At 41.4% G+C, this 26,149-nt stretch overlaps 1 protein-coding gene across 4 annotated transcripts; it reads right to left on the reverse strand.

Moving 5' to 3' along the window:
* On the reverse strand, window positions 1–24,567 carry drd3 (dopamine receptor D3). Of its 4 annotated transcripts, none has more exons than XM_026180732.2 (8): window positions 24,415–24,567; window positions 22,172–22,504; window positions 16,285–16,397; window positions 12,817–12,953; window positions 8,862–9,055; window positions 5,241–5,306; window positions 2,352–2,718; window positions 1–744 (listed from the first exon to the last, which is right to left on the reverse strand). In XM_026180732.2, the coding sequence occupies exons 2-8, from the start codon at window positions 22,460–22,462 to the stop codon at window positions 548–550; spliced, it is 1,365 nt and encodes a 454-aa protein (XP_026036517.1). In that variant the 5' UTR covers window positions 22,463–22,504; window positions 24,415–24,567; the 3' UTR covers window positions 1–547. The 4 variants fall into 4 exon arrangements, with proteins under 4 accessions (XP_026036517.1, XP_026036515.1, XP_026036514.1 ...); XM_026180730.2 differs by having other exon boundaries at window positions 1–683; window positions 24,415–24,552; XM_026180729.2 differs by having other exon boundaries at window positions 1–683; window positions 2,352–2,721; window positions 24,415–24,552.
* Window positions 24,568–26,149: the final 1,582 nt, after the last annotated feature.

Raw genomic sequence — 26,149 nt, forward strand, 5'->3', positions numbered from 1 at the left:
CCTTCACAGCTACATCGAATTGAAAGAGCGTGAGCGGAGCACACGAGTACCATCAATTAGTCAACACATTACGTTAGCAGCAGGCTTCTGAACGAAGCGGCCTGCAGCTCTACAGTCAGTTTTTCAGTCTCTCACACTTCCATCAATCTGAAAGTACTGAATGGATGAAGCGTGCCAATGAGCAGTACACATAATGCACAACCCACATCCACAAGAAAGCCCAAAGCTTGTGCTATAAATAAGACTGTATGCATGTTTAAGTGTCATTTGAGGAGTCATACTGTTCAAATACAATCCCAGCCATGTCGAGAAATGAAAGCTTTAGCCCTCGTCGGAGTCCGAAAAGTAAACTTCCATCTGTATTTGCATTTATTGTACCCTGCAGTGTTTGTCCATTTCTGTGCTTCACCTTGGTGCCGCTGTGTAACTTATGCAGCACACAAAGCATGCACCTCTCTGGCCACTGTTTACTAAATGCTCCGCGCCGGACTTGTAGCGCGGGTGCGCAGCCTCATTTCCATTTAAATTTCCTGACGTGGCTCCTTCCTCAGCAGCTGAGGATCTTGATGAAGGCCCGTCTGAACTCGATGTTGAAGGTGGTGTAGATAACAGGGTTGAGGGCGCTGTTGACATACCCGAGCCAGGTGAAAGCACTGTAAAGTTCAGGAGGCACGTAGCATGTCCTGCAGTGAGTGTTCAGAATGTGAGTCACAAAGAAAGGCAGCCAGCAGATGAGAAACACCCCTGGAGCGGGCAGACAGCAGAGAGGTATGGAGAAAGGACAAAACGGAATTGAAGGTGTACGCCGGACAGAGTGGTGGGTATAGTAATAACATTTAAAATAAAAAGGAAGAGAAAAGGAGAGAAAGAAAACAGAATTCGTGTTAATCATGGTCACAGCACATGCTGGCTAAAACCTCCCTCAAACAGTTGTTGTGCCTGAAAATGAACAAATAAATGAATGAAATGAAATGTTATCTACCAAAGCCTTCTTAACAACCCTATAATAACTACACTGGGTTGAAACCTGCATCTGCAGGAACAGTAATGGTTTGTTCACAACAAACACAAAGCGAGGTTACGCTTTGTGACGCAGATTTACGATAACAATTTAAATTTATTTCCCTCTTTGCACAAATGGGTGGGCACGGTGGCGGTTAGCACCACTACCTCGCAGCAACAAGGTCCTTGCTTTAACGCCCTCATCACCCGGGGCCTTTCTATGTGGAGTTTGCATATTCTCCATGTGCCTCGGTTGGTTTCCTCCAGGTACTCCAGCTTCCTCCCACAGTCCAAAGATATGCATGTTGGCCATAGATATGAGCTGCATAAATGTGGCGTGCAGTCTAAAGTGCTTTGATTTGTCATTAAATGAAAAAGTGGAATATAAAACCCAGTCCATTTGCACTTTCTATGCAGTTAAGCTGCATTAAAGTGTCCCTTCATGTTTGGTGTGAACACAAAGTAGTGTTTCTCTGACAGTTTTGAAAAAAAAAGAAGAATAAAATAAAATAAAGAACGGATTAAGCCCTACTTTTGTCTGCTCTAACGTAAGCTTCAAATGTTACAGTGTCTAACTACATAGTTTACCACCTGCAGATAAATACAGACATGGATAAATCTTCCACTATTGCCCTGTTGCTAGTGAGCAGACCTATGAGGACACTTTTAATGGGCCAATTAGACCAGTTTTAACCTGTGGTTTGTGCGGTAGTCATATTGAAGTCTTACCCATCAGCGGCCATCAGGATACATTTTATTGTGTATAAACAAGACTGTAAATGCTGCATTGTAGCTTGAGCAATCATTAAATTCAAGCGCTATAATTGGTGTCTTGACATTGCGGTAAAGTTGTGGTCAGTTTGGATGAAAAAGCAAGGCTGGGATTGTCTTCTGTGCATGCGCCACTGGCTTTCACTGACACCAGTGTAATGTAATCGGGCACCTCTGATTACATTTTGTCAGTGAGATCTATGCTGTGTCAGAGCTAACTGGACCAGGCCTAAATAAGCAACCTGGCTGATAATTGGAGCGTGTGAAAGCTGTGTCAGGAGCTACAGTGTGTGCGTTGTCTGGGCCGACACAGTGAACCCGAGGCCTGACATTTCAGCTTGATTTATTGTAGTATAGATAAGAAAAATATGCAGGAAATGCACACAGTGAGAAAAAAACGTGTTGGTACTGTCGTGGGTATATGTGGCAGAAGAGTTAATCCTACAAATGTGAAAGAAGTCGAAGCAGAATAAGCAACTCGGTCATATATCGCCTCTCTAAAAGCTGCCTGTGTTATAGAGTGTGTTACTGTGACATTTACACTTTCATTTCCTCAGCTTATCTCAGTCTCCACTCACCGAGCACAATGGCCAGCATCTGAGTGGCTTTTTTCTCCCTCGCGTGCATGCTCCTGAATCGGGGATTGCTGATGTGAGACATCGGCCGCAGTGATGTGTGCGTCTGCCCGTTGGACAGATCTTTCACCTCACAGCTCATCCTGACAGGAGGACGTTGGATCTGGCTGTTCTCGTCGGGGTCCCGTTCCCCCCGCTCCTCCTCTACATCCATCTCGGTGCGGCCACACGAGGCATGGCTGATGCTACAGTAGTTCTGCATGTCCACCGGGGGCAGCACTGAGTTCTCCACCGGCCCAGTCTTTGGGCGTTTGCCCCACAGGCATCCTGAGAGCAGGTTAGGCTTGGAAGGACCCGAGGGTTCTTCACTCTGCTGACACGAGACACGACACAGTTATTGACAGCTTGAAATCAATAGAGGCTTAATGCTGGGTTGGTGTGCTGGACGTATCAGGACAACAGTTTCGAGCCTGAAATTAATTTTTCAAGTGCTTCCACACCAATGCTTCCAACAGACAAACTGATGTGATTTTTCAAGGGGTTTACATACTGTCACCGGTCCCTTTTTCAGGGACACCGAAACAGCTGAACTGCTCCTTAATGTAAATATTGAATCAGCCAGTCACATGACTACAACTGCTTTAGAGGATGGAGACATGGCCAAAACAAACCTGCTGAACTTCAAAGTGAGCATCGTGGGTGATTAAAGTTACTTTGTGTAACAGTTCCTGGTGAAACTGGACATTTGTTTCATGGATGTGTTTTCAGCACCTCATTGAGTCTATTCCACTATTAATTAAGGGAGCTTTAAAGGCAAAAAGGAGTCCATGACAATATTAGCAAGGTGTATTTTAGATTATGTGATGTTTTATTGTGTGACTGGCACCAGGGAATTGAGAAAAGACATTTATTAACTCTGTGCTTTTTACAAATTTGGATTTAATTGTGTGATGGAAACTTTGCTAAATAAAACAATAATTAATTTATCTTATTATGGCCACAACGATTCCTAAATTTTGAACAATTTGAACAATTCCACAGCAGAATAGTAACAGTAAATAACCAGACATCCTAATAGTGTGTTCACAGATAGGAGGGCACGCTGCGGTACATTCAAGACCAGTAAAGACGCATGTAGGAGATCAGAGACAAACCAAAATCATATAAAATGGAATGAAAACAAGCGGTCACCTCAGCAGATGGATCTACAGATTTTATGCCAGATGCACTCCCCGACACAACCCTCCCATTTATCTGTACTTGGGACCAGCTGCCAGAGTGCAGTATGACCCTGATGCTGGGTTTGTGTCTTCTCCCAGGATCAAGCTGGGGATATTTTACATGTAAGGCAAATGTGCTAACTACTGCACCACAGAGCCACTAGTATCTGAGCATCAGCTGGCAGACAAAGTTTCCATCTGGTGAACATATTCAACCATTTATTTGCAACAGAGACAGATGAAACAAAACCAGCTAGGCAGGATGAAGGCTCAGTGGTTAGCACTGTAGCCAGACAGCAAGAGGGCCTGGTTTGTCCTGCCATTGAGATATATATTAATACTTCTTATCTCATTCTAGGACACTGTTGTAAAGGAGATTTTTCATCACAAAAGTTTCACTACCTGGTTTAAAAAAGGATTAAAAAAAGACATTTTCCTCTGTAGAGGGTAAAAACCAAAACAGAGGTTAAAGATCCACAATAAACACCCCCAAGCAGCAGATGGCTGCCCCTCCCTGAGCCTGGATAGGCCAGAGATTTCTTCCTGTTTAAAGGCAGTTTTCCTTCCCACTGTCACCAAGTGATTGCTCTAATTTATTGAATGGCTTTCTCTTGTAGGGTCTTTATCTTACAATATACAGTGCTTTGGGGTGACTGCTGTTGGGATTTGGTGCTATATAAATCAAACTGAATTGAAATACAAGTTTAAACGTTTCCGTGTGCCTGCTGAATGCCTAAATATCTATTTGTTTGCTTCACCTGTCTTGACTAAGGTGACTATGTGCCAATTTTGTGTTTTCAGCTTGTGTTGCCACCCCAGAGTATTGAAAACAACATTATTCCGGTTTTAATGTTTGAATTAAGTCATCACACTTCACTGCTCTACCTTCTATTTCCCCTCACCCCTCGTAATATCTATTGAGAAATTGCCTTTAGCTTATCCTCCTTAACCTCATGCGGAAAATATGTGGAGCTGAGAGCTGGGCTGCTCTGCTAAGCCAACAAAGTGGCAAATAAGACTCAGAAAAATGTAAAGTTATGGTCAATACATATCTGAAGGGCTCTTCAGATGGACTAAAAGTGTGCCCGACTCCAAGTTCAATAGTTGACATTCAGCACACGCCAAGAAATCCTGCTACATTTTAGGAGCTGTTTCATTTATCTCTTGTGCCAGCAATTACTTTAACTTTCCAAACCTGTGACAAATTCAATCTCAATTTTCCCTCTCCAGCAATAACACGTTTTTAAGCACTGTACAATTTGCAGTAAGACCACAAACATGAATTTGCATGATATTCTCAGCCCATCGCGCTTTTTTATTTCGTTGCTGATATGAATCCTCTGCCGTTGAATGCTGTGTGAATTTTGCAGGTGCTGAATTTTGCAAGTGCATCTCACGCAGTCTTTGCTGAGCCACGCTTCACAATCACAATTCCTGGCTCCTTCTGTGACCCCCCCAGGCTGCGACCACACAGCCAAATGAGAAAAAAAATCGAATTTATCTGAATACGTCATAGAGACACCGAGATGAAAAGCTAAAATTCATGCAACCACATTACAAAACTCCAACACAGTCAATATAAGTTACCTAAGCATTAAACAGTGATATATAAGTTAAAAAACAAAAGTAGAGCAATAGAAAAAAATAAAATCTGGTTTAACATAACACCCACCACTTTAATCCTTATAGGTGACAAGTCGTGCTTCGCCTTTGGAGTCTCTTCTTGCAGACAGGTCTCCTACGGGGATCAGAGGAAAGTTCAACAGAGAAAATGGTTTCCAGAGAAATGAACAAAACCCCGTCACCTCAACCCCATCAGTCCACAAGTGGAACATATTTGTGCTGTTCACTTCAAACTCATTGATCCATCTCTTTTCATCTCCAGAATGCTTTCATTAAAATTCAACCAATTCTCATTGAGCGTCCCCGACGCGGACTAAAAATCAAAAGAATTAGGATTTACGCCTGTTGTGCCTTCAGTCACTCCCTCCCGAGCCGAACGCTGTGCAGTCCAATTAAAGCTTGCTGCGAAAATAGAGATAGGTGCCTTTGAAACACACAAAAAAGACATACTCCCCCTTCATAGGAAACGTTTATTCTCTTGACTCAGTAAGAGTCCTATTATCTTGTTTAAAAACATCATTCCACCGTAGTTCTCTCAACCTGAACCCCTGCAGAGCTGGCATCTTACAGCTGGAGGCCTCCACTCCTGGATGAGATTCCAAAATGGGACTGCACTGTTATCTAGTGTAAAAACGGAGGGAACAAAGGGAAACAAAGGGTGCAATGAACACAGCCAGAATACTCAGGAAGCTTCTAGGTGTGGCAAAGCTATTCAAGTCACTGGGTTGACTTGTCTTTTTATAGACCATATTTTAATAATAGGGTGCAGATGTATTAAACGTGACCTAATGTATCCTTGCCTGTGGTTATTGACATCCATCATCTGCATGATAGATGTAACTGGGACACGATTGAAAAACTGACAGCTTGTTGAGAGAAAGAAATTGTCTCATAATAGAGATTAAAGAACAATGTGACCCTTGTGCCGACATTATTATTATGAGGACTAAAATATAACTTAAGCTTGCTTTGTTTGTCAGATCCATCCATCCATCCATCCAATTTTACTTGAATAAAGGTCACATGACCCCATCAGCGCACATTAATCAAAGTAAAACATTTTCACTGAAGTTACTTTAACTTCTTATTAATTCTCAGCTGGTTTTGCTATGCAACAAAACATGGAAATGTCCACATGTGTCAACAATGATGTCTATTTGCAGTCCTGTGAAAAACTAAATAGACCCTCACTGTCTTTATAGAAATTAAGCAGCAGCCAGGTGATGCTAATCAAATGCACTTGATTAAAGTGTTCCTCTATAAAAGCAGGGGTAGTGATAAGCTGATGGTGTGGTGAAAACATGATCTTACAATCTTCCTAGGAGTGGACATCCAACCATATTTCCCATTCAAGCTCAAGACCAACATGTCAGGCTCTATAGGCCTCAGTTAGCTTATTAAACCTTAAAGGTCATCACAGTGCAATTAGAAAATGACTAAACCGGTATGGGTTGTTTGGAAGAATTGCCAGGAAAAAGTCTTCAAAAAGAACACGCGGCAGAGCTTAGCTTTGCAAATTTGCATCTAAACAAACCACAAAACATCTGGAGCGATCTCCTTTGGATAGATGACGCCAAATTGGAGATGTTGGGTCATAATGCAAAGTGCCAAATTTGGTGAAAAAAACCACCATACGCCAACTGTCAAGCACGGTGGTGGCGGGACGATGATTTGTCTTGTTTTGCAGACACAGACCAGGGCACCTTACAATCATTGAGTCATCTATGAGCTCCTCTGTATACCAAAGTATTCTAGAGTCAAATGTGAGGGCATCTGTCTAACAGCTGTGCAGCAGGACAATGATCCCAAGCACAGGAGCAAACCCACAACAGAGTGGCTGAAAAAGAAGAATCAAAGTGTTGTAATTGCAGAGTCAAAATCCAGACCTCAACCTGATTGAAATGCAGTGGTGGGACCTTAAGAGAGCTGTAAAGAAATGAATGTCTGGAAATGAAGTGGAGCAACATCGTAAGGCAGAATGGGCCAAAACTCCTTGACAATGACACAAGAGACTGATAAAAGCATTGTCATGGTCCCTGTGCCTCCCCGGCCAGCCCAGTGTGGCCACAAGTGTTTGTTGTTTTACTCTCTCTGCTTCCCTCGCCTTGCTCTCTCTCTCTCTCCTACCTGTCTGCGTGGGCGGAGCTCTGATTGGGCTCTCGCCCTTGGTCCACGCACCTGCAGCTGATCTCCGGTGATTTGCAGCTCTTCTTAGGTCAGGGGCTCTGAGCTACTCGTTGCTGGAATATTGAGTAACTCTCGTTAGTATTGCCTGGCTTCATTGCGATTCTGTTGTTCCCGTGCTTGCCTTCGACTTACCCTCGTCTGTGTTAATAGGTTTACCTGGATCAGCCCTTTTGTGACCCCTGGACCCCGTGAGTGTGAGTGGGCAGCTTGTGTGGAGATTGTTTGGACAAGGAGCGGAGCAAGTGCGAAGAAGTGTGTTTCCCCAGTGTACATAGCGCACCAGTGTGATTAATAAAGTATTGTTGAACCGTGCTTTCTCAGTCTGCGCCTGAGTCCGTTCAACCTCCGTGACAGTCATAGAGAAAAGCAACACCTCAAGTTATTGCTACTAAAGGTGGTTTCACAAACTACTGAATCATTGAAGTACTTGGATTTTTACAGCACTTCAGGGAGTCCAGTGAAAACCTTTTTTCTGACTGTCAACAAATAATTATGCATTTTTTTTGTTTTTGTTTATTTACTTTTTCATTCAGATTTTTTAAATATATTCAGCATATCATAATATAATATTCAGCATATCAGAAGAAGACACCTTTTCCCGGGCACTTTTACAGTATTTCACTTTGTCTACATTTTGTACTCTAAAATTAAACAATTATTAGAGTCTAATAGAGTTTTTTCCCCCCCTGTGCACACCGGGAATCTATCTAATTGTAAAAGGGTCCAAAATAAAGGTGAGTTGTAATTCATTATCGGTGCATAAAATTGGTGAATGCAAATAAGTGAGTGAGACAGAATCTGAGAAAGATGAATTTGCTGTGAGGAAAATACACTTACAATAAATCAGGAGCTAAATAACAGTTTTTCAGAAATGGAGCACAGTGAATGTGAAAGGTGTTATAATAGTATAATAACTGGTCTAGCTGCCCAGTTATTATTTTTGACATCTTAGGTTTGATATATGAAAGAAAAATAAAAAGAAAGGATGATGTGTTTATTTTGCCCTCAGCAAAAATAATTCGGGCACCACCGTGGCCCCTTTATACTCTGACGTCTGTCAGAATATCTGTTCTTTAATGTGACATTTATAGAATAATTAAATGATTTTGTGGAAGCAGGAACACGTAGACCAGAGAAGCGGAATCCCTCACAACCCCATCGGCAAATCACACCCTGGTCAGATGATTATTAAATCATTATAACAGCACATCTACAGTTCTAAACATCATGAGCTCATTATAAAAGAGTCAAGGCAATCTCAGTGTAAGTAATCAAGTGAATCTTATTGTTATTCATAAATGTTTGGAAGATTTTGTGGCTTTTTATGACAAGGTCAAAAACTTCTTCATGATGACCCCCAAAGCTGCTCCTCTAAATAGATTTTTAGAATCAATAGATAATTATTGTTAAACTAACTATCTCATAAAGCATCTTTTACTATACCGTGCACCACTAAAAAAACTAATAATGGAAACCGACTCACCACAGACGGTGGGGTGGAGCCTGGCTGCACCTTCCCACTGGCCTGTCCAAAAGTGATCCTCTTCCGCCTCATCCTGAGGAAGACGTAGATGCGGATGTAAACCAGCAGAGTGACAATAAACGGCAAATAGAAGGACACCACAGAAGAGTAGATCACAAAGTCAGGGTTGGAGATGGAGCACACCAAAGGGTCGTCTGCAATAAAAGGAAAATATCATTATGGAAAACAGCCTTAAAATTATAGGATAATAAAAGAGACAAACATCATCATTTAAAGCTGGCTCTCTGACCCCAGAGTATGCTGTCAATCTTGAAAATAGCCTTGATCGTTTGTCCTCTTTTCATATAATGCCTATATATCGAACACATGCTATACCCCAACAGAGATCACTGCACGATAGAGACATAACTGATCTGACAAGAACTGAGCAATAAATTCAGGATAAGAGACCACTTCATATAATAAAGGCTGACAAATTCCTCATCCAAAATCATGTCACACAGAGAGTGGGATGAAGGATGGATAGATACAATCTATTTGGTGCCACGCTCCAAACTACCTTCAGCTGCTAGACTCAGAGTACTGATTATTTCTTTTTTGTTTGGGAACAAAACAGATTTGTCTGTTTGAGCTGATCCGTGTCAGTCGATTACTTCAAAAGAAAGACGAAGGATTTCAGACCTAACAGGACCCCCCCCACCCCACCCCGGTCTCCGCCCCTGAGTGGTCAGATTCCTGCAATAAACAGCCGTTGTTTCACTCTGGCTATAGGTAGACTAAACTTAGTGCTTGCACGTCTGTGATTTGCTTTACATTGTGTTTCACTAATGGTCTTAATTGTGTGTGTTCACTCATGCATCTGTGTTGCTGCTGGCTATTGAAATTAAAATAGCTGCTGGTGACATTGTTCATATTTCGTTATTTAGCTTCAAACTATATGTGATTTGGCTTTACAGCACATCTTCAGTGAAAACACAAATGATTTTTAACAATAAACAAGACGGCATCTGTTTTCCACTTGACGTAACCTCATCCAATCAGACTGCAATGCAAACAATATTTTGAAAGGACAAAAGAAATATTTGCTTTACTTTTCTTGTTAACTAGAAAAATGTGTGACAGAGCAAACAAAGTTGCAAAGTTTTTTCTTTGAAGGACTTCCTACAATAATTAAAAACAACAAAAGAACAAAAATAAAAACCAACCATAAAAGGAGCACGGATCATGAATAAATCAATACAAAAATCTAAAAGGATCAAAAGCAAAGAAGATAGGGATAAATAAACAAGTATTAAATATATAAAACAGCCACTTACCAAAGATACAAAAAAGGCCTCCAATGAAACAGTGTATTAAGAGGAGGTTTAATGGACATAAATGATTCAATCAATCAAGTGCAATCTTTGAAGTAGAGAAGAAAGTGTTGAAATAAGAAAGTGATTTCAGTGACTTTGATTGTGGCGTGGTATTGCAGAAAGTGCTGATCTGCTGTGCTAGTGTACTACCATCTCTAGGGTTTCCTGAGAATGGGCCGAAAAAGAGAAAATATCAGTGAGCTGCAGTTCTCAGGGTGAAAATGCCTTGTTTATCCCAGAGGTCAGAGGAGAATGGCCAGACTGCTTTGAGTTGATAGCAAGGCAACAGTAACTCAAATAATTGCTCATATAACTGCGGCAGATGGCCGCCCCTCCCTGAACCTGCTGTGCTGGAGGTGTCATCCTGTTAAAAGGGAGTTTTTCCTTCCCTCTGTTGCCAAAGCACTTACTCACAGGGGGTCATATGATTGTTAGGGTTTTCTCTGTTGTATTGTTGTAGGGTCTACCACACAATATAAAGCGCCTTGAGACGACAATTCACATCGGGTCACCAAAATTGAACAGCAGAAGATTTGAAAAATGTTGCCTGCTCTGATGAGTTTCAACCACCTGAAAGCATCCAAACAATGGTGGTGTAATATTCTTGTCCCATTTTTATTTATTTATTTATTTTACCAAATATCGATTCATATGTACTCCACATTCACCAGATCTCAATCTCTCCAGTAGAGCACCTTTGGGATTTGCTCGAACAGGAGTTTGACATCATGGATGTGATGCCGAATCTGAATCTGTGCCATGATGACTTAAAGCACTTCTGAAGGCAGAAGGAGGAACCAACCCAGTACTAGCAATGTGTAACTAATGAAGAAGCAAGTGAGTGTGTCAGTGAGCACCCAGGCATGATCGGGGTTAATGAGTGCTTATAGTAATTTAGAACATGTCTAATTAATGCTTTAATAGCAACATTTTAAAATGAGGAAAATAGCAAGCGGCAATTTATTGTAAGTGTAATTTTAACTGGAAGAAGTAAAAATATGAAATTTAAAGGCATCTATGACCTAATCAGGGGCAGACAGAAATGCACACAAGCACATGAGTGACAAATAAGGCTCAGCATAAAAACAACTGTCTATCCAACAGGCAGATAGAAATTTGGGGGCTGATGATTTAAAGTTTTGACAATAAAGAAGGCTCTATGTGAAAATCCAGTGTTGAGTGCACAAAGGTAAACAGAACCACTTTTGCAAATATCAGGAAAAAGTCCACAATTTATTCTGGACAAGCCAACAAACTTGCTAACGTGCCATCTCTGCATCTTCTCAGGGGAAAGCATTTTGAACTATAATCATCATTCACTCCAAAGGACATAACAGTGGAGCCATTTTTGGCCTCATGACAGTGTTTGGCTCCATGTTCCTTGAGCGGATAGCTGTTTTATGCTCTGAAATTCATTGTGTGAATGCTCTCTTTGTTTGCTCAATATAAGCTTGTCTATTTCAGAGGCAGGGCCGTAGCAGATGTAATGCCACGCTACAACACATTTGTAAACAAGCAATAAGCAACCCAAATCAAAAATGATGTAGTGTTAAAAAGCAAAAGACTCTCTGTCCTACCTGGTTTCACTGACAGTGAATGCCTCGAGTATAAAACTATAGGTTTTCTGACCACGATTGTGTATGAAAGTGGATACTTGGATGAGCTGAATACTTCAGATGCTGAGTTCAAGATTTTATGTTCTACTTGCAGACAAGAATGAGGGGATTTTTGTTCCTGCACTGATCCCACAATAGAGTAAAACGCTGTTAGAATAAATACAGAACAGCATAGAAAAGTATCTGTATAAAAACACATGCAAAATAAAAAATAGCCCTACTGTGCACAGTACAGGAATCACTGCACATCCTGCTGTGTCTTTTGGTCATGCATACTTATCAACCTCACCTAATGCTCCCGTTGCACTGTAACAGGAGAAAACCCACCATCAACACTGCATCCACCCTCTGCACCTCCCTCCTGTTGTAATCTCCTTGCTACACTACAATCCTCCCTCGCTCTTCTTCTCCTTAGTCAGGCTTCTACACCTGTAAAATGTTCATCTGAGCAGATTCACCATCTGTTGATGGTAAACGCTCTTACTTGTGCAAGTAACAACATCCAAATGAGAAAAGCTGTAACGCTGGGTTTTATTAATAACCAACAGCAGCAGTTGTGGCATTGCAGTGAATCTTCCACTTGTTGGTTTATAAATTTACTTATTTTTTAACAGGAAATATTGTAGCTGTCAGAAATTGCACAAAATCTCAAACTCTGTGAAAACGCTGCAAATGTGTGACATGAATGGTCATTTTCTCTGTGATTACATCCTGACAACATGACAGGAATACTGCATTAGACTCTGCTTCCCTGATCTGCCCACATCCTTCAGATTCGACATGCTTCAGCTCTTAATGCCAATAATATCATTTGCTGTTACTTTCACAGACTTGACAAAACTCAGACGACACATGAAATGTTTACAGCACTTGAGTTACTCGCCACGGCCATCCTAAATGCTAAGAACACTAAACTTTAATTCTAAATTACGTAATTAACGTTAACCAGAAAACAAGCCAAAGTCGAAATGTTGCTGAGCTGACCTGTGGTGTTGAATCCAAACAACAGGGGGCAGGACACCGCGAAGGCCAAGACCCACACGGTAGCAATCATGACAAACACTCTTTTTCTGGAGCGATGAGTGGTGTTGTACAAGACGGGCATCACTACTGCCGTATACCTGCAGACACAGACAAGGATTAGAGTTTGCTTTGCAGACGTATTTGTACAGAGGACAGGTGGTGACATTTGAATGAAGGAAAAAGTGCTGATGCGGTCCTGCAAAAGGGAATAATTAGAGGGAGAAAAAGAATGTTGGGCTTTGGGGATGCCAAGAAATGCAATGCAGAGAAAAAGTGGATGGTATAAAGACCAACAATGGGAAGGCGTACCAGGCACTATTATTTAGAAACAAATGGGTATTCAGCAGTAACTCTAGTGAGGCTTTGATTTAAGAGTTAATCAGCACACTATATGCCAAGAGTGTATAATGAGCCCGGAAAAACTGTCCAGCAATAGCCTAGAAGAAGCTGCAATTATGCTGGAACCCAACCCAAAATAGATGTGATGTAATGTTGTTTAGAGCCAGACAACTGCCATGATTGTTTATCCTCATCAGGCTAATTACTCCTGTTCTTCTCTGGGCAAAATGCAGAGTGAAACCCGGAGCCAAACGCGGACATCCACTAAAAATATTCTTCCCACGCTGCTTCCCTTTGCCTTTAACCTCCTGCCACGGCGCTGCTGGGTTAGAATAAATGCAAAGATTTAAAAAAAAATTAAGGAAAAGAAAGGAAAAAAGTTGAATGATAAAAAAAATTATAGGCAACCTTTATTGATCAAGCGCTGCTTTACGTTACACCTTTAGTTTCATCAACTCTTAAAATCACCACTCAAAGCACGACTTAAACTGTAAGTACTTTCACCGGGACAATTCTCCTTGAAGTTTCACGGTAGAACTTGGGTTATCGCGTATTTACGCTGCTTCTGAAGAGCCGTTGAAAGCTGACAAATCCTCTGTTTTCAAAGAGATCAATGCGATAAACTAACGGCGCTGCTGCGAAGGTAAAAATGATCTCAGTGACACGCAATGTCCCAGGGGCTTTGCATTAATTTAGAAGCACACAAACATCTGATGCTGCAGAGGTGCTTTTGACTTCTGTATTAAACAGGAAGAAGAGCAGCGTTCAGGACGACTTCATTGCTCAGGTGCAAATTATGAAACATCCAAAAGAATCAAGCAGTCCAACAAATAAAAGAAGGGTTTCAGGATATCTAATTTGCTAATTTAATTGTGAAGACAGCCCCATAAAGTATTTAACCAGTTGGATTCGTACAAAAAAATGATGTCAGGAAAGTTTTACAGGATACAATCGCTGCCAGATTAACATGTTTATATGCTCTGGAATTGGGGCCACTGCCCTGTTTTGGCCTCAGAGCTCCATGGCATTTCTGTTGTGCCATGTTGCCTCATTAAACCCGGATTCTCATTGTTGGTTTTGTTGTTTATTAATTCATTTATAATGATTTCTTGGCCACTTCTGACAGGAGACACATTTCATGAACACAGCATTGACATAGCAAGATTTATTTATTTTTTGCTGTTGTTCTGGATTTTGGATTCAGGGTTATGAGTTTGAGGTTTTTTTTAGATTCTTGTTTTCTATTTCGTGTGCTGTTTTCATTGTTCTTTTGCTTTTGGACTTGAGTTATTTCTGAAGTCTAACTAGTGTTTGTTTAGCTCAGTGCAGTTTCAACTGCACCTGCAGTTCAATAGAATTCGTTACTATCTACCTCGAGCATTTGCATTATTTGCATTTGCATTGTTATTATTCTTTACACTCGACGCTTCATTATGGAAGTTTGGTTATTTATATCTGATTATTTCATTGTTAATAAACCAAGAACCAGTAGCAAGTGTCTTTGGAATAGTGAACAAGTGACAAACTCTCACGATAAGCTCTCTAAGTGATCGAAGCTGCAGATGTCTCTGTAGGTTTTTGACTAGAAGAAACTCCCACCACACTGTGAGCATTTTCTCGCTGGCATTATAAAAATATCACTACTAAAATTAAGTGTAGGAATGTTATATTTTACTTTTTATAACCTCCACCAAGGGGGTTGTGAGATTGGTTTTTTTAATGTTTATATTTTGTCCAATTTACTCAAAAAAAAAATTCTGAACAGATTTGCATTGACGTTTTGGGCCCTGGCCCAACTTAGAAGTGATTCACTTTTGGAGTCGATCCAAAGGAGGACTCTTTGGAAGTAGTCTTCACCACTGTGAGGTAGGGCCGTTTCCCATTATATCCTCACAAATGCTTATCATATTGATGTAACAAAAATTGGCAGATATCGTTTTGATGTTCTTGAGGAAATCTAAGCTGGAGCCAGAGATCCTTCGTCCAGGGACTCGCTTTGTGGAGGGAGTTCTCAGCTCTGGAGGAAATGTGGTCTTTGACGGCTCTTGCTTGGACAGAGATTCTTGTTGATATGTGGCCACCACTCTGGTTTCACGTTTCCTCCTTATCTGGCAGAGTGGTTCAGATCTGCTCGTTTGTTGGGTCTTTTTCTGTGGAGTTGGCATGTTCATCCTGTGCCCATGTGAGTTTTCTCTAGCAGCTTTCTTCCATGGTCCGAATACATCCATGTTAATTTATTGGCAATTCTAAGTTAGCTGTAGCTGTATCTTAGGCAATGATGCAATATAAAGTAATATAATGAGTAACAAATCAAGAGTAATAGCAATGTGTTAAAACCCCACAACAAATACTGCAGGAGAACCTTGTTTGTTATTGCGGCAAATGAATGTATTTGAAATAATACCAAAAACTCAGAGTCACACAAAGTGAAACTGGGACTTATAAAACATTTACTGTCATGCAAACTCATGAAAGCGCTCATTTTCCACTGCAGTCGTATTTGCTGCAGAGAAAGGCAAACACTCCCTTCTCCATACAGGCTGAGCAAATATATCCCCCCGAGAGTTCTTATGCATCAGTGTATTCATCCTGTGCAGTTGAACCCCTGATGCCTGTGGGGTTCCAAGTTCAAAGACCCTTTAGAGATATTAAATGTTCACTTTGATACAAGAACAAAACCTACGCAAATAATGATGTAAACACCAGATGCTGCAGGAGAGGTTCGAGGTCCTCATGCTTGACACAAACATCTTCTCAGCAATTACCCAAAAACCTAAAAACACCTAGCCTGCATGCACATGCTCACTCCTGTTACTTTCTCACTGTCTCTCGTTGTGAGAAACTTGCACGCTGAGATGCACACACAGACACACAACTATCAAGAAGATACGAGCAAGATGGGGAAAATATTTTAATCCTTCAGCGAGCTTTGAAATGTCTACGTGGCGAGGTGACGGAAAAAAAGTCTAACAGAGATGACATTTACACTGGAGATGTCATGGCAACATCTGTAGTCATACATAGTAACTGCAGCAAAAAGATAAAGACACACACACACACACACACACACACACACACACTCGCACTCACCTGTCAATGCTGATAGCGCACAGGTTGAGAATACTGGCGGTGCACATCATCACATCCAGCGTGACAAAGACGTTACAGTAGAGGCGGCTGAAAAGCCAGGCTCCGCCGACCACCTGCAAAGGACAGACAGGCAGATTAACGACACTCACGTTTCCCCCTCCTTTTCTTCCCCTTCTTCACAGTCAAGTGTGAAGTGCAGCGCAGGTGACAAAAAGGTTTCGTGAAGAAGGGAAAAAAAGGGCACACAAGAGGCACTTTGGCCCAAATTACATAAAGAAAATCAAGTCTGAGCTGCCAGCATGAGTCACATATTAACCCTGACACACTACCGGGATATCACTTTGGTTTATTAATGTGTGTTTATGTTATGATATAGTGTTTCAGATTTGTAGCGAGGTAATCTGAAGTACTCAAGTGCAAAAAGTCCTGTTATTCCAGTGCTGTGATGAGTGGCATGGAAATAAGCCGAAGGAGGGTGCCCATCTAAATGCAAGGTTTAATTACACTGAAGGTGTTTGTCAGACTTTTTTTCACAAAGGGCATAAGCCTCCAGTTAACACACCAGTACTCCCACCTCTTCCTCCCCAGCAGAGTCTTACTCAAGTCGACAGGCTTTCATTTAGGCACTATAATACCTGGTAATAACTGTCTGACAGAGATAAATGGGATCCAAGCAGCATTGCCTCACTACTGAATCTCTCAAATCCAGCATGTGAATATATGCCTACCTACACAGAGAGGCAGCAGGCACACATGGGAATATGCACATACACATGCAAGTATGTAAATAGGTAAAATTAGCTTCTTTTTGCTATTTTTTTTCTACACCAGAGGTGTTACACGTTCGAATTCAGAAAAATTTCACATGCCTAACCTGCTTAACCTAACATCGTCATAACCTTTTTCGACACGTGGAAATCCAAATTTCATCCCAAAGAAGGGATTCTGCCAACTTCACACACAAAAATCAGTTGCTTTCTGTTGAATAAAGTCTTCTCTCAGGAGGCTCGGGGGGAATTTTGGCAGGTCTCAGATAATTATCTAATGACGACGGCACAATGATGCCATTGTGGTTATGATTGCTACTAAGATAACAAAGTTTCAACACAAATTCTTCCACAAACTAAAGGTGTGAAAATTGAAGAACAGCTTTGCGTTGTGTACCAGTTTGAAACTACATACTGTTTCTCTTCAATTTGTAAGTATTTAGTGTGCTCACATGAGACACCGTTTCCTGGAAGTCAGTGTTTTCCACAGTTGTTGCTTGAAATACAACATTGCAATGCAGTGTTTTATGTACCAGCTTCATTGACAGTGAAAATCTTTATGCTTTCAGTAAAATGGAAGGAATTGGGCCTCATCATACTGAGTCATGAATGCCTGCATCTATTCAAGCAAATTGCTGTGGCACCTCTCTCATCTTGATTTTAAGCCCAAACACTAACCAAGAACTAGATGTTTAAAGAAATAAAGAACCTAGATCATGCTTTAAATCTTTGTGGCCCCAATTAAATACATTTCCAATAAATAAGGGCTCTACACACATTATGTTCATGCATGTAAACAGCACTGCAACATAATGGAAGAGGACTCTAAATTATTTTAATAAGTGTGTGAGACCAATACAAAAAGTCAGGCAAATAAAGCCACCACCCAGGGAGAAGTAGAAATCATGTTTTGAACTATTGACCGTGAGCTTGATATGAATCTCCTGTTCCACCACATACTAAAGCTCTTTTATTGGATTGAGACCTGGTGACTGTGGAGGCCAGTTGAAGACAGTGAAGTCATGGTCATGTTCGAGAAACCAGTTTGTGATGATCTGAGCTTTGTGTAATAATATGTTATGCTGCTTAATGCTGCCATCAGAAGATGGGTACACTGTGGTCATAATGGCATGAACATGCTCAGCAACAATACTCAGGTAGGCTGTGGTAATGAAGTTATGCTGAATTGGCACAGAGTGGTCCAAAGTATGGCGAGAAAATATCCACCAAATATACACCAGCAGCACCCTGAACGGTTGATACAAGACAGGATGGATCCATGTCTTCATGTTGTTTAAGACAGATTCTGATCCTCCCATCTGAAATGTTGCAGCAGAAACTGAGATTCATCAGGCCAGCCAATGTTATGTTTTTCCAGTCAACTATTATCTCGCCTATTGATCCCACGTGAATTGTAGCTTCACTTTCACCTGGTGTGGTCTTCTGCTGCTGTAGTTCATCTGCTTCAAGGTTGGTAAACCTCAGGGATGGTCGTGTGTGAAGATCCCAGCAGATGAGCAGTTTCTGAGACACGAACCAACAACTATGCCACATTCAAAGTTACTTAAATTACTTTTCTTCCCCATTCTAATGCTCAAACTTCAGCAGGTCGTCTTGACCATGTCTACGTACCTAAATGCTTTGAAAGTAATACATGTGATTGGCTGATTACATATTTGTACTAATGAGCAGCTGAACAGGTGTCATCGATTACAAGTCATCGATCCAGGGATGATGTTGTCATGTCTGTGTGCGGCAGGCAGTAATGGTGGACCCAAAGTGCAGACTCATGGAGGCAAAAAGGTGAACTCAAACACAGCATTACTGCAGGATGGCAAAAAATAACTGAACTGAAAATAAAAATAAACTAAACAAGGTATGCAGGCTGACAGACAGAACACACAGTAAGAGATGATGGAGATCACGACAGAGACCGAGGAAAACACAGGACTTAAATACACAGAGGGTGCAATTAGGGAATGGGAGATGGGAGGGAAACAGAGCTGGGACAAATCAGACCTCAAGAGACAAGGAAAACAAAACTAGAAACACTGACACGGACTTTCAAAGTAAAACAGGAAACATAACACAGAGCCCCAACAAGGGGATACAGGTGACAGGGGAGACAGAGGAACCATGAAGCAGAGACAGAAACCAGGAGACTAAGAATGCTAACATAGAAACCAAAATACTAGAAATATAAATAATGACAAAATCAAAGTTCAATAATAATAAAAAACTCAAAACACTGGGTCAACAACCCAGGTACCCTAACAGATTTGACTCGTAAAGTACTGTATGTTTTTTACTGAGAATGCACAAGCTAATTATAAGACTAGATCAGACGTTGGTAGTTCAATTCCTGACTGCTAATCTGCATGCCAAAGTTGCTCCGATGCATTCATTGGCGTGTCAATGTTAGATATAAAGGTGTATAAAAAGTGCTCGTGTGAATGAGGCAAGTCGTACAAAGCGCTCCAAGTGCTCGAGTATAAAAGTGCTATATATGAACCGGCTCATTTAACACCTGACTACCCTAAAAAGAGAATATAGCCTCCACTTTATAAATGGAGCCGTTTCTATACAGTCATGTTGCATATTTTTGGAGGCTGAGCGACATTGTTTAGGATGAAGTGCTAGACGTGAGCGCTCATTCATTACTGCCATTGCAACCACTTTGCTCAAGTACAAGTCATAGATCAGCTGCTCCATTCAAGGATAATATGACTTGCTCAAGGGCACATGATTGGCTCCCGCTGAGGACAGGAAGAGCGACGCTCACTGACTTTTCTCGTAAGAACACACCTGCTGAAGCTCACCAGCATCCCTCTACATCAGGTTAATCCGCAGACCTTCAGATTACAGCTCCCAGGGTGATGGTGCTTAGTCTTGGGAGCTGAAAGTCTTTACCTCTGATGCTGAATAAGTTTCTCCCCAGCCTTTTTTTAAAACAATATTCTTTTAAATTTACTCTAAAATAATGAATATTGGACTTTTGTGTCATATTATCTTTTAATAACCAGTTTTTACAGTGTTTAATAAGCTCCCCTTTGAATCTGAAATGAGGAGATCCAACTCCAAATTTAAAAAAAAGTAGCACATGCTTTTACAACATAGCTGCTCGCTAGGAAGTTAAACCCATGACTGAACCCTGTCGAGGTTTATGGCGCCCTAAATTTACCTTTCGGAGGATGTAATCATCTTTAATTTGTCAACTTCTGCTCACTGGGTGTGTAATTACTTTTTTTTGGGTCGGTCTGCTGTTGAATCTTCTGCACTGCAGGAGAAAAAGCACTTTCTGCTGACACTGTGCAAAATTCTTGCACAAAAGGTTGGCTGCTTATTAAACACAACCGGACTTCAGGACTCATGTTGGCAAACACCTGTCCTGCAGGAACACTCTCTTTCTCTGCGTGCTTCAAGGAGGTTGTTCTATACACACCTATGAGCCTGCCTGAAGTAAATTTGCAGCGTTCAGTGACCTTAGTGAAGTGTGGTTGTCTGATGGTCATGTGCACCTGCATACTTAATGGAGCTGGTGAACAGCAAGTAACACGAAGGAAAGCGATAATTACCAGAAAAACTATGTTACACTAGTGAGTAATCTTCAAGTAGTAAATAAAAGTGAACAGAAACTATAAAAAGCTTTTTGCTGCGAAGGTTGGATAAGAATGAAATTCACAAGTTTGCAGAAGCCTCTTTATCATCTGCGGCTCAGCCAATTACAGAGCAGATGACGCCCTTATTTAATATTCAATATATCCTTAAGCAATTATGCATAATCTACATAAATACTGAATCACTATCTAAAATACTTTCATCATCATTACTGTCTTTGGATCACCCACACAGCTGTCACCATGTAATAAGCTCAAATGACCCTCATCCTTTCCCTCTTTGAGTTTAGCTTTTTTATTTTGTCTTCCACACAACTTTCCTCTGTTCTCTTCATAATCTCAACTCATTCACTCCTAAATAACGGTATTTTATCCCGTCTACATCCTCCATATTTCTAATCATGTCTTGCTTCCCCCCTGCTTCAGGGCTCTCCATGATTTATTTGCTGTTAGGCGGCACTTCTGCAGCTGTTAGTGGGAATATTGCAGGGTACTAATTATCAACAATTAATAAAAACAAACATCCATAAGCAGGCAAACATGCAATTAGGATTAAAAATGGTGTAATCCCAATAGGAATGGGAACTAGTTTGTTAGCAAGTGAAAAGAAATGATGAAACAGTGATAGCTGAGTGAAACACTTGCTTAAAATGAATGGTTGAAATAGTTAGAAAATGTACATGGATAAATAAAAATGAACTACCAAGGTGTAATTAGAAGGGGCAAAACGTTTGACCTTAACACTTTAGCTGGTTTCTGTTTGGCTGTAATTTCCTTTAAGGTCCGATTCTTCTAAAGCTTTTCTAATAAGAAGAAAATTAAATTGCTCTTTGGAAGTCCTGCTGTGGGTATCTGCATGTGCATCCATGAGATTTCAGCTCAAACTGGCGCTGAAAGCAAATATCAACTTCTGTTTCAAACCAATCCCAGCCACATGTTGAGGAGTATCTCAAAGACCAAACAGTGTATTTCTGTGGAAGGCCCTGCAGGCTGGCAAGAACACGTTGCATCAGAATTTGTCCAGCAGGGTAAGATCATCAGTGCAAAGACCTGTTGTAATATTATGGGGCAACTGAGTGAGAACACTGGGCACAAAATGACCTGAAATCTTCTTGTCTCATTTTGCCCCCTGCAACTCTGTGATGTTCTCTGGAATTCAGGTTAAAGAGTTGAAGTGCGGGCATGGTGGAGAAGAATAAGCGGAGAGCTGGAAGCGGTGTAGTGCATCACAAGAAAATTCAAAGGGAAAAACAGACCAACGCAAATGAGTTCCATTTCTGTCAGATCCCACCTCAGCATGGATAAAAGTTTGATTCAGCTTCTGCTACTCTAAACATTAGCAGCAGGAATGAAACCTCTGCCAAACAGTGCAAAATATGACCATTCAACCTCCAAAATATGTAAAGAAAATCCTTCTATATGGATGTAATTACAATACATTTTTAAAACGCTATTGAAAAGAACATGCGTGAGATACTGAAGGATGTAAATGCAGACACTCACCTCCAGGTAGACAGCCCAGGGCATGACCAGAGAGGCCACGAGCAGGTCAGACACAGCCAGGCTCACCACCAGGTAGTTGGTGGTTGTCTGGAGGGAACGTTCCCTCAGCACGGCCAGACACACCAACACGTTCCCAAACACGATGGCTAGGATAAGCAGGGAGTACAGCATGGCATAGTAATTGCGCTCCCCTTCATCCTGCCATGGTGCCTCCAAGGTCTCATTCCTCTCATCCCATCTGAGGCGCTCTGACTCATTCCAGAGCCGCTCCGAGCTGCTAAACATCGCCATTGAGACGTCCCAGTGACATGGGAGGTGAGATGTTTGGCAGACCTGCCCAAAGAAAAGAGTATTGGAATAAACACACAACCTTCTGTTTCCTTTTGGATTCCCACACTTTAGTCATTAGGTGAATTTACCCATAGAAAGGCCTGCTGGAAAACAGATGCTGACTCCCAACACAAGTCAGATGCACTGATAAATGAAACGTAAGGAGATAAATCCCAGCAGTAACACTCTCTTTGCAGAGCATCGCTGCTTTTTGCTGGCACGAGAGTTTCATTTCTCCTGCTGAATAAAAAATGGGGGAGTGTATTGACGCCTCTTCACGATACGGCTCCATGGCTCCTATAGAGACAATCATCTCCATAAAGACTCAGCAGACAATGTATGCTTCGACTGTGCAATGCATTTATGATTGTTCCAGTCAGCCTTTCAAAAGCACTGCGATCGTTCCTGTAAATGGCATCTAAAACAACTGATAAAAACAGGAGCTATAAAACAGAGATGGTAGCTTTAATTAGGGCCTGGAAGAGAAGCCTTAAGCAGTGTCTGGAAGGTTAGTTCATCAGGGAGGGGTAATAAGTCTGTGCTGCCACCCTGAGAGGTCTGCTTGGCTCCGTGCTCCTTGCACTCAGCCCTTCTTCTCATTTATCATCAAACCTCCCTATCTGGCCCAAGTCCAGATATCAGCCCACTGTGGTAATACTCACACCTGTGTCTAGATGGTAAACATACTGATCCATCTAATCCAGCTTCCCCCATTCTTTCAGTGACAGAAACAGGGAGAAAGACACAGAGAAAATCAGATCCTTTTTAGAACTGGCTCAGACCCAGGAGGCTTTTAAAGATTTTCTCAGTCTATAATGCTACCAAGCTCTTCAATAGCTCCTGTATCGTATTATTGTCCACAGGAGAACCTGAAGAAGCAGGGGAAAGCCAGGCACCAATACCGATCACCTTGAAGTCTCCTCAGGGGAGTGCAGCAGTGGATTTATCACAGAATGAGGTGTGGCAGGTTGCAGGGATGCCAATCAAAAAATATTTGAGGAAAACCACATCTGTACACGTACACACACACACACACACACACACACACACACACACACACACACACACACACACACACACACACACAGTGTGTGTTCAGTCTGAACAGGAGCACAAGGTCGCATATTGCTCTGCTGAAGGGTTTGTTTATACTTGTAACAAGTGCTAATTGGACCTGATTGCCCTGTGCACACTTTTGTTTTACGACCTCGCTTTAATGTTAACCGCTTATTCCGGCCTCTCACTGCTCCTATCCAGGGGTCTGACCTCTCATAAGTGCCTGTGAAGTAGGCATCTAACAGACCCTTCAATGCACATGCATGGTGGCATCGCATCTGACTCAGCGGACATGCTCTGAAGTCACAGTGAAGCCTGCACAGTGGCGGCGATCGTGACGGTGTTTAACTTTATGTTTTTTCGTAAAGACAGTTATGTTAACCCAATAATACCGTAAACTGCGCATAGACTAAGGGGTGGGCTGCTGCCACAGCAGACTTGGCTGACACCCTGTCAAGGATCCCCCCCAGTCTAGCTGTGCGTAATAAATTCATTTTGGTAGCTGGAATTTATTACAAATACCTGCCAAGTTCATCTTATTACTCGATCGTCAAACATTTATCGCAGAATTCAGTTAAAGCCCATAATTGCAGCGCCCTATCGTGCGTCGAAATCAGCTTTCTGCAAAGGTTGAGGTCAGTTGTGGTCCAGTCACACACATGAATGGCCCAATTAGGGACAAAAATGATTGTGCCACATGATCAGTTATCCAAGTAAATGCGCAATCAAACTGTTAAACGAGCAGCGGATGAGGATTTAGCTGGAGAGACAACACATAAAACATTTCAATTAATAATACATTACTGCTTTTTCTTTTAAAAACCCCAAACAAAAAGTACGCACACACGCTTACATACCTGTTAGTGTTTCGCAGTGAAGAATTCATCGGATGCCATCGAGGAAAAGCATCATCCGTGCTGAGTTAAAAGTTGCCCGGTCGTTGCGTCCAGCCCTGCGAGGCGAGCGGGAGGAGCCGGGGAAGCGCTCGGTGACATTGCGCACGGGCGAATGTGGATGTTGAGAGCTCACAGATGAAGCTCCAATCTCGCTCGCTCACTTCATTTACCCCCCACCGGCTCTCGGTGGCTATGAGGCTTTCTACGGTGAGCTTTCTGCGGCCACACCGGAGTTGTTGTGGCTAGATCAGGTGTGCTTAGTGACGCCGTGGCTAATTATTACGAGAGGGGGGCGCGGAACATGTTTTAATCTGAGGATAAAATTATTGCGTGTCAGTGCTATGATAGAAGTTTTTGTATATCTGCGTTGTGAGTTAGAATCCCCTCCCTCATCAGTATGACCCTGACACAGTCTCGCAGTCTGGGTCGTGCTTTGCTGGAAGTGATATTGGAATAAAAATAGCCAGATGCTGGCCTCATAAAACAACTAAATGAAAGACCTGTGGGGCATTAGGCCAACCTGGGTGCTTAAAAACATGTGTAAACCATTGCGCCATTATCTTTATGGGCCACTTTATAACCCTGCGACATAAGAAATACCAAAAAGAAAAAAGAAACTCTATGCAGATAAAGAATACCAGGAGCTTTTTGCCTTATATCTCTCTGCTCTCATCCAATGCGTCCCCCCATCCTCTCTCTGTCTACATGACATTTTAAGATAAGAGGAATCAGTACTGCACGAGCCCCTACAGCGCGCACCAAATAAGTGGGATCTGGAAGAAACAACACGAGGGTGCCATTTTTCCCATTCATGTACACATTCCAGCTTGCAAAGAAGGAAGAAAAAAAAAAACCCGGAGAAAATTCAGTTAAAGTCCTGTGAGGGAGGTTTAGCACAACAGCCGTTTTGGAGACAAATAAAGGCCACGTGGTTTACATTTCCAGAATTAAAAAAAATTCAAAACAGAGCCATGTAGTCGACTTTATTACAAATCCTTGGTAGAGTGCATTTAAAAAAGCAGCGAGCAGCAGGAAGTTAATGGCCTGTCCTGTGTAACTGCAGCCGCTGACAAACAATCGCCCACTGATCATTTTTCACCCTGAACCACCTGTCAGTTTGTGTTTTAACTCATGTAAAAGTGCCTAAATGTCCTTGGTGCCCACTGGAAATCTGACCCATCCTTCTTGTCTGCAGAAGCTTTCTGGCATATATATCTATATATCTATATATATATCTATCTATATATATATATATATATATATATATATCTATATCTATCTATATATATATATATATATATATATATATATATATATATATATATATATATATATATATATATATATATATATATATATATATATATATATATATATATATATAATATCAGCGCAGACTAATACCACTGTGAAGGTCAGTCCTTATAGGGCATGGTACAATAATAAAAAGAACAGTGTTGGAGATTAAATGGAAATAAGCACTTAGAGTTGGCTGGCATTTTGCTGCTATCTGCTGGCATTCAGGCTGAACTGCTGTTATTCCAAATTGAAATAATTCAGTGCATTTGCGGGTATGTTCACACTGCAAAAGGACAAAAAAAAATGAAACTCAGGAGAACATATTAGGAGACATGTTAAATGGAAATAGACACAGTTGAATAATTACGTAAAACATAATAATAAAAGCCTATGGATT

This window comes from Astatotilapia calliptera, chromosome 9 (genome assembly GCF_964374335.1).
Source record: "Astatotilapia calliptera chromosome 9, fAstCal68.1, whole genome shotgun sequence".
NCBI classification, from domain to species: Eukaryota; Metazoa; Chordata; class Actinopteri; order Cichliformes; family Cichlidae; genus Astatotilapia; species Astatotilapia calliptera.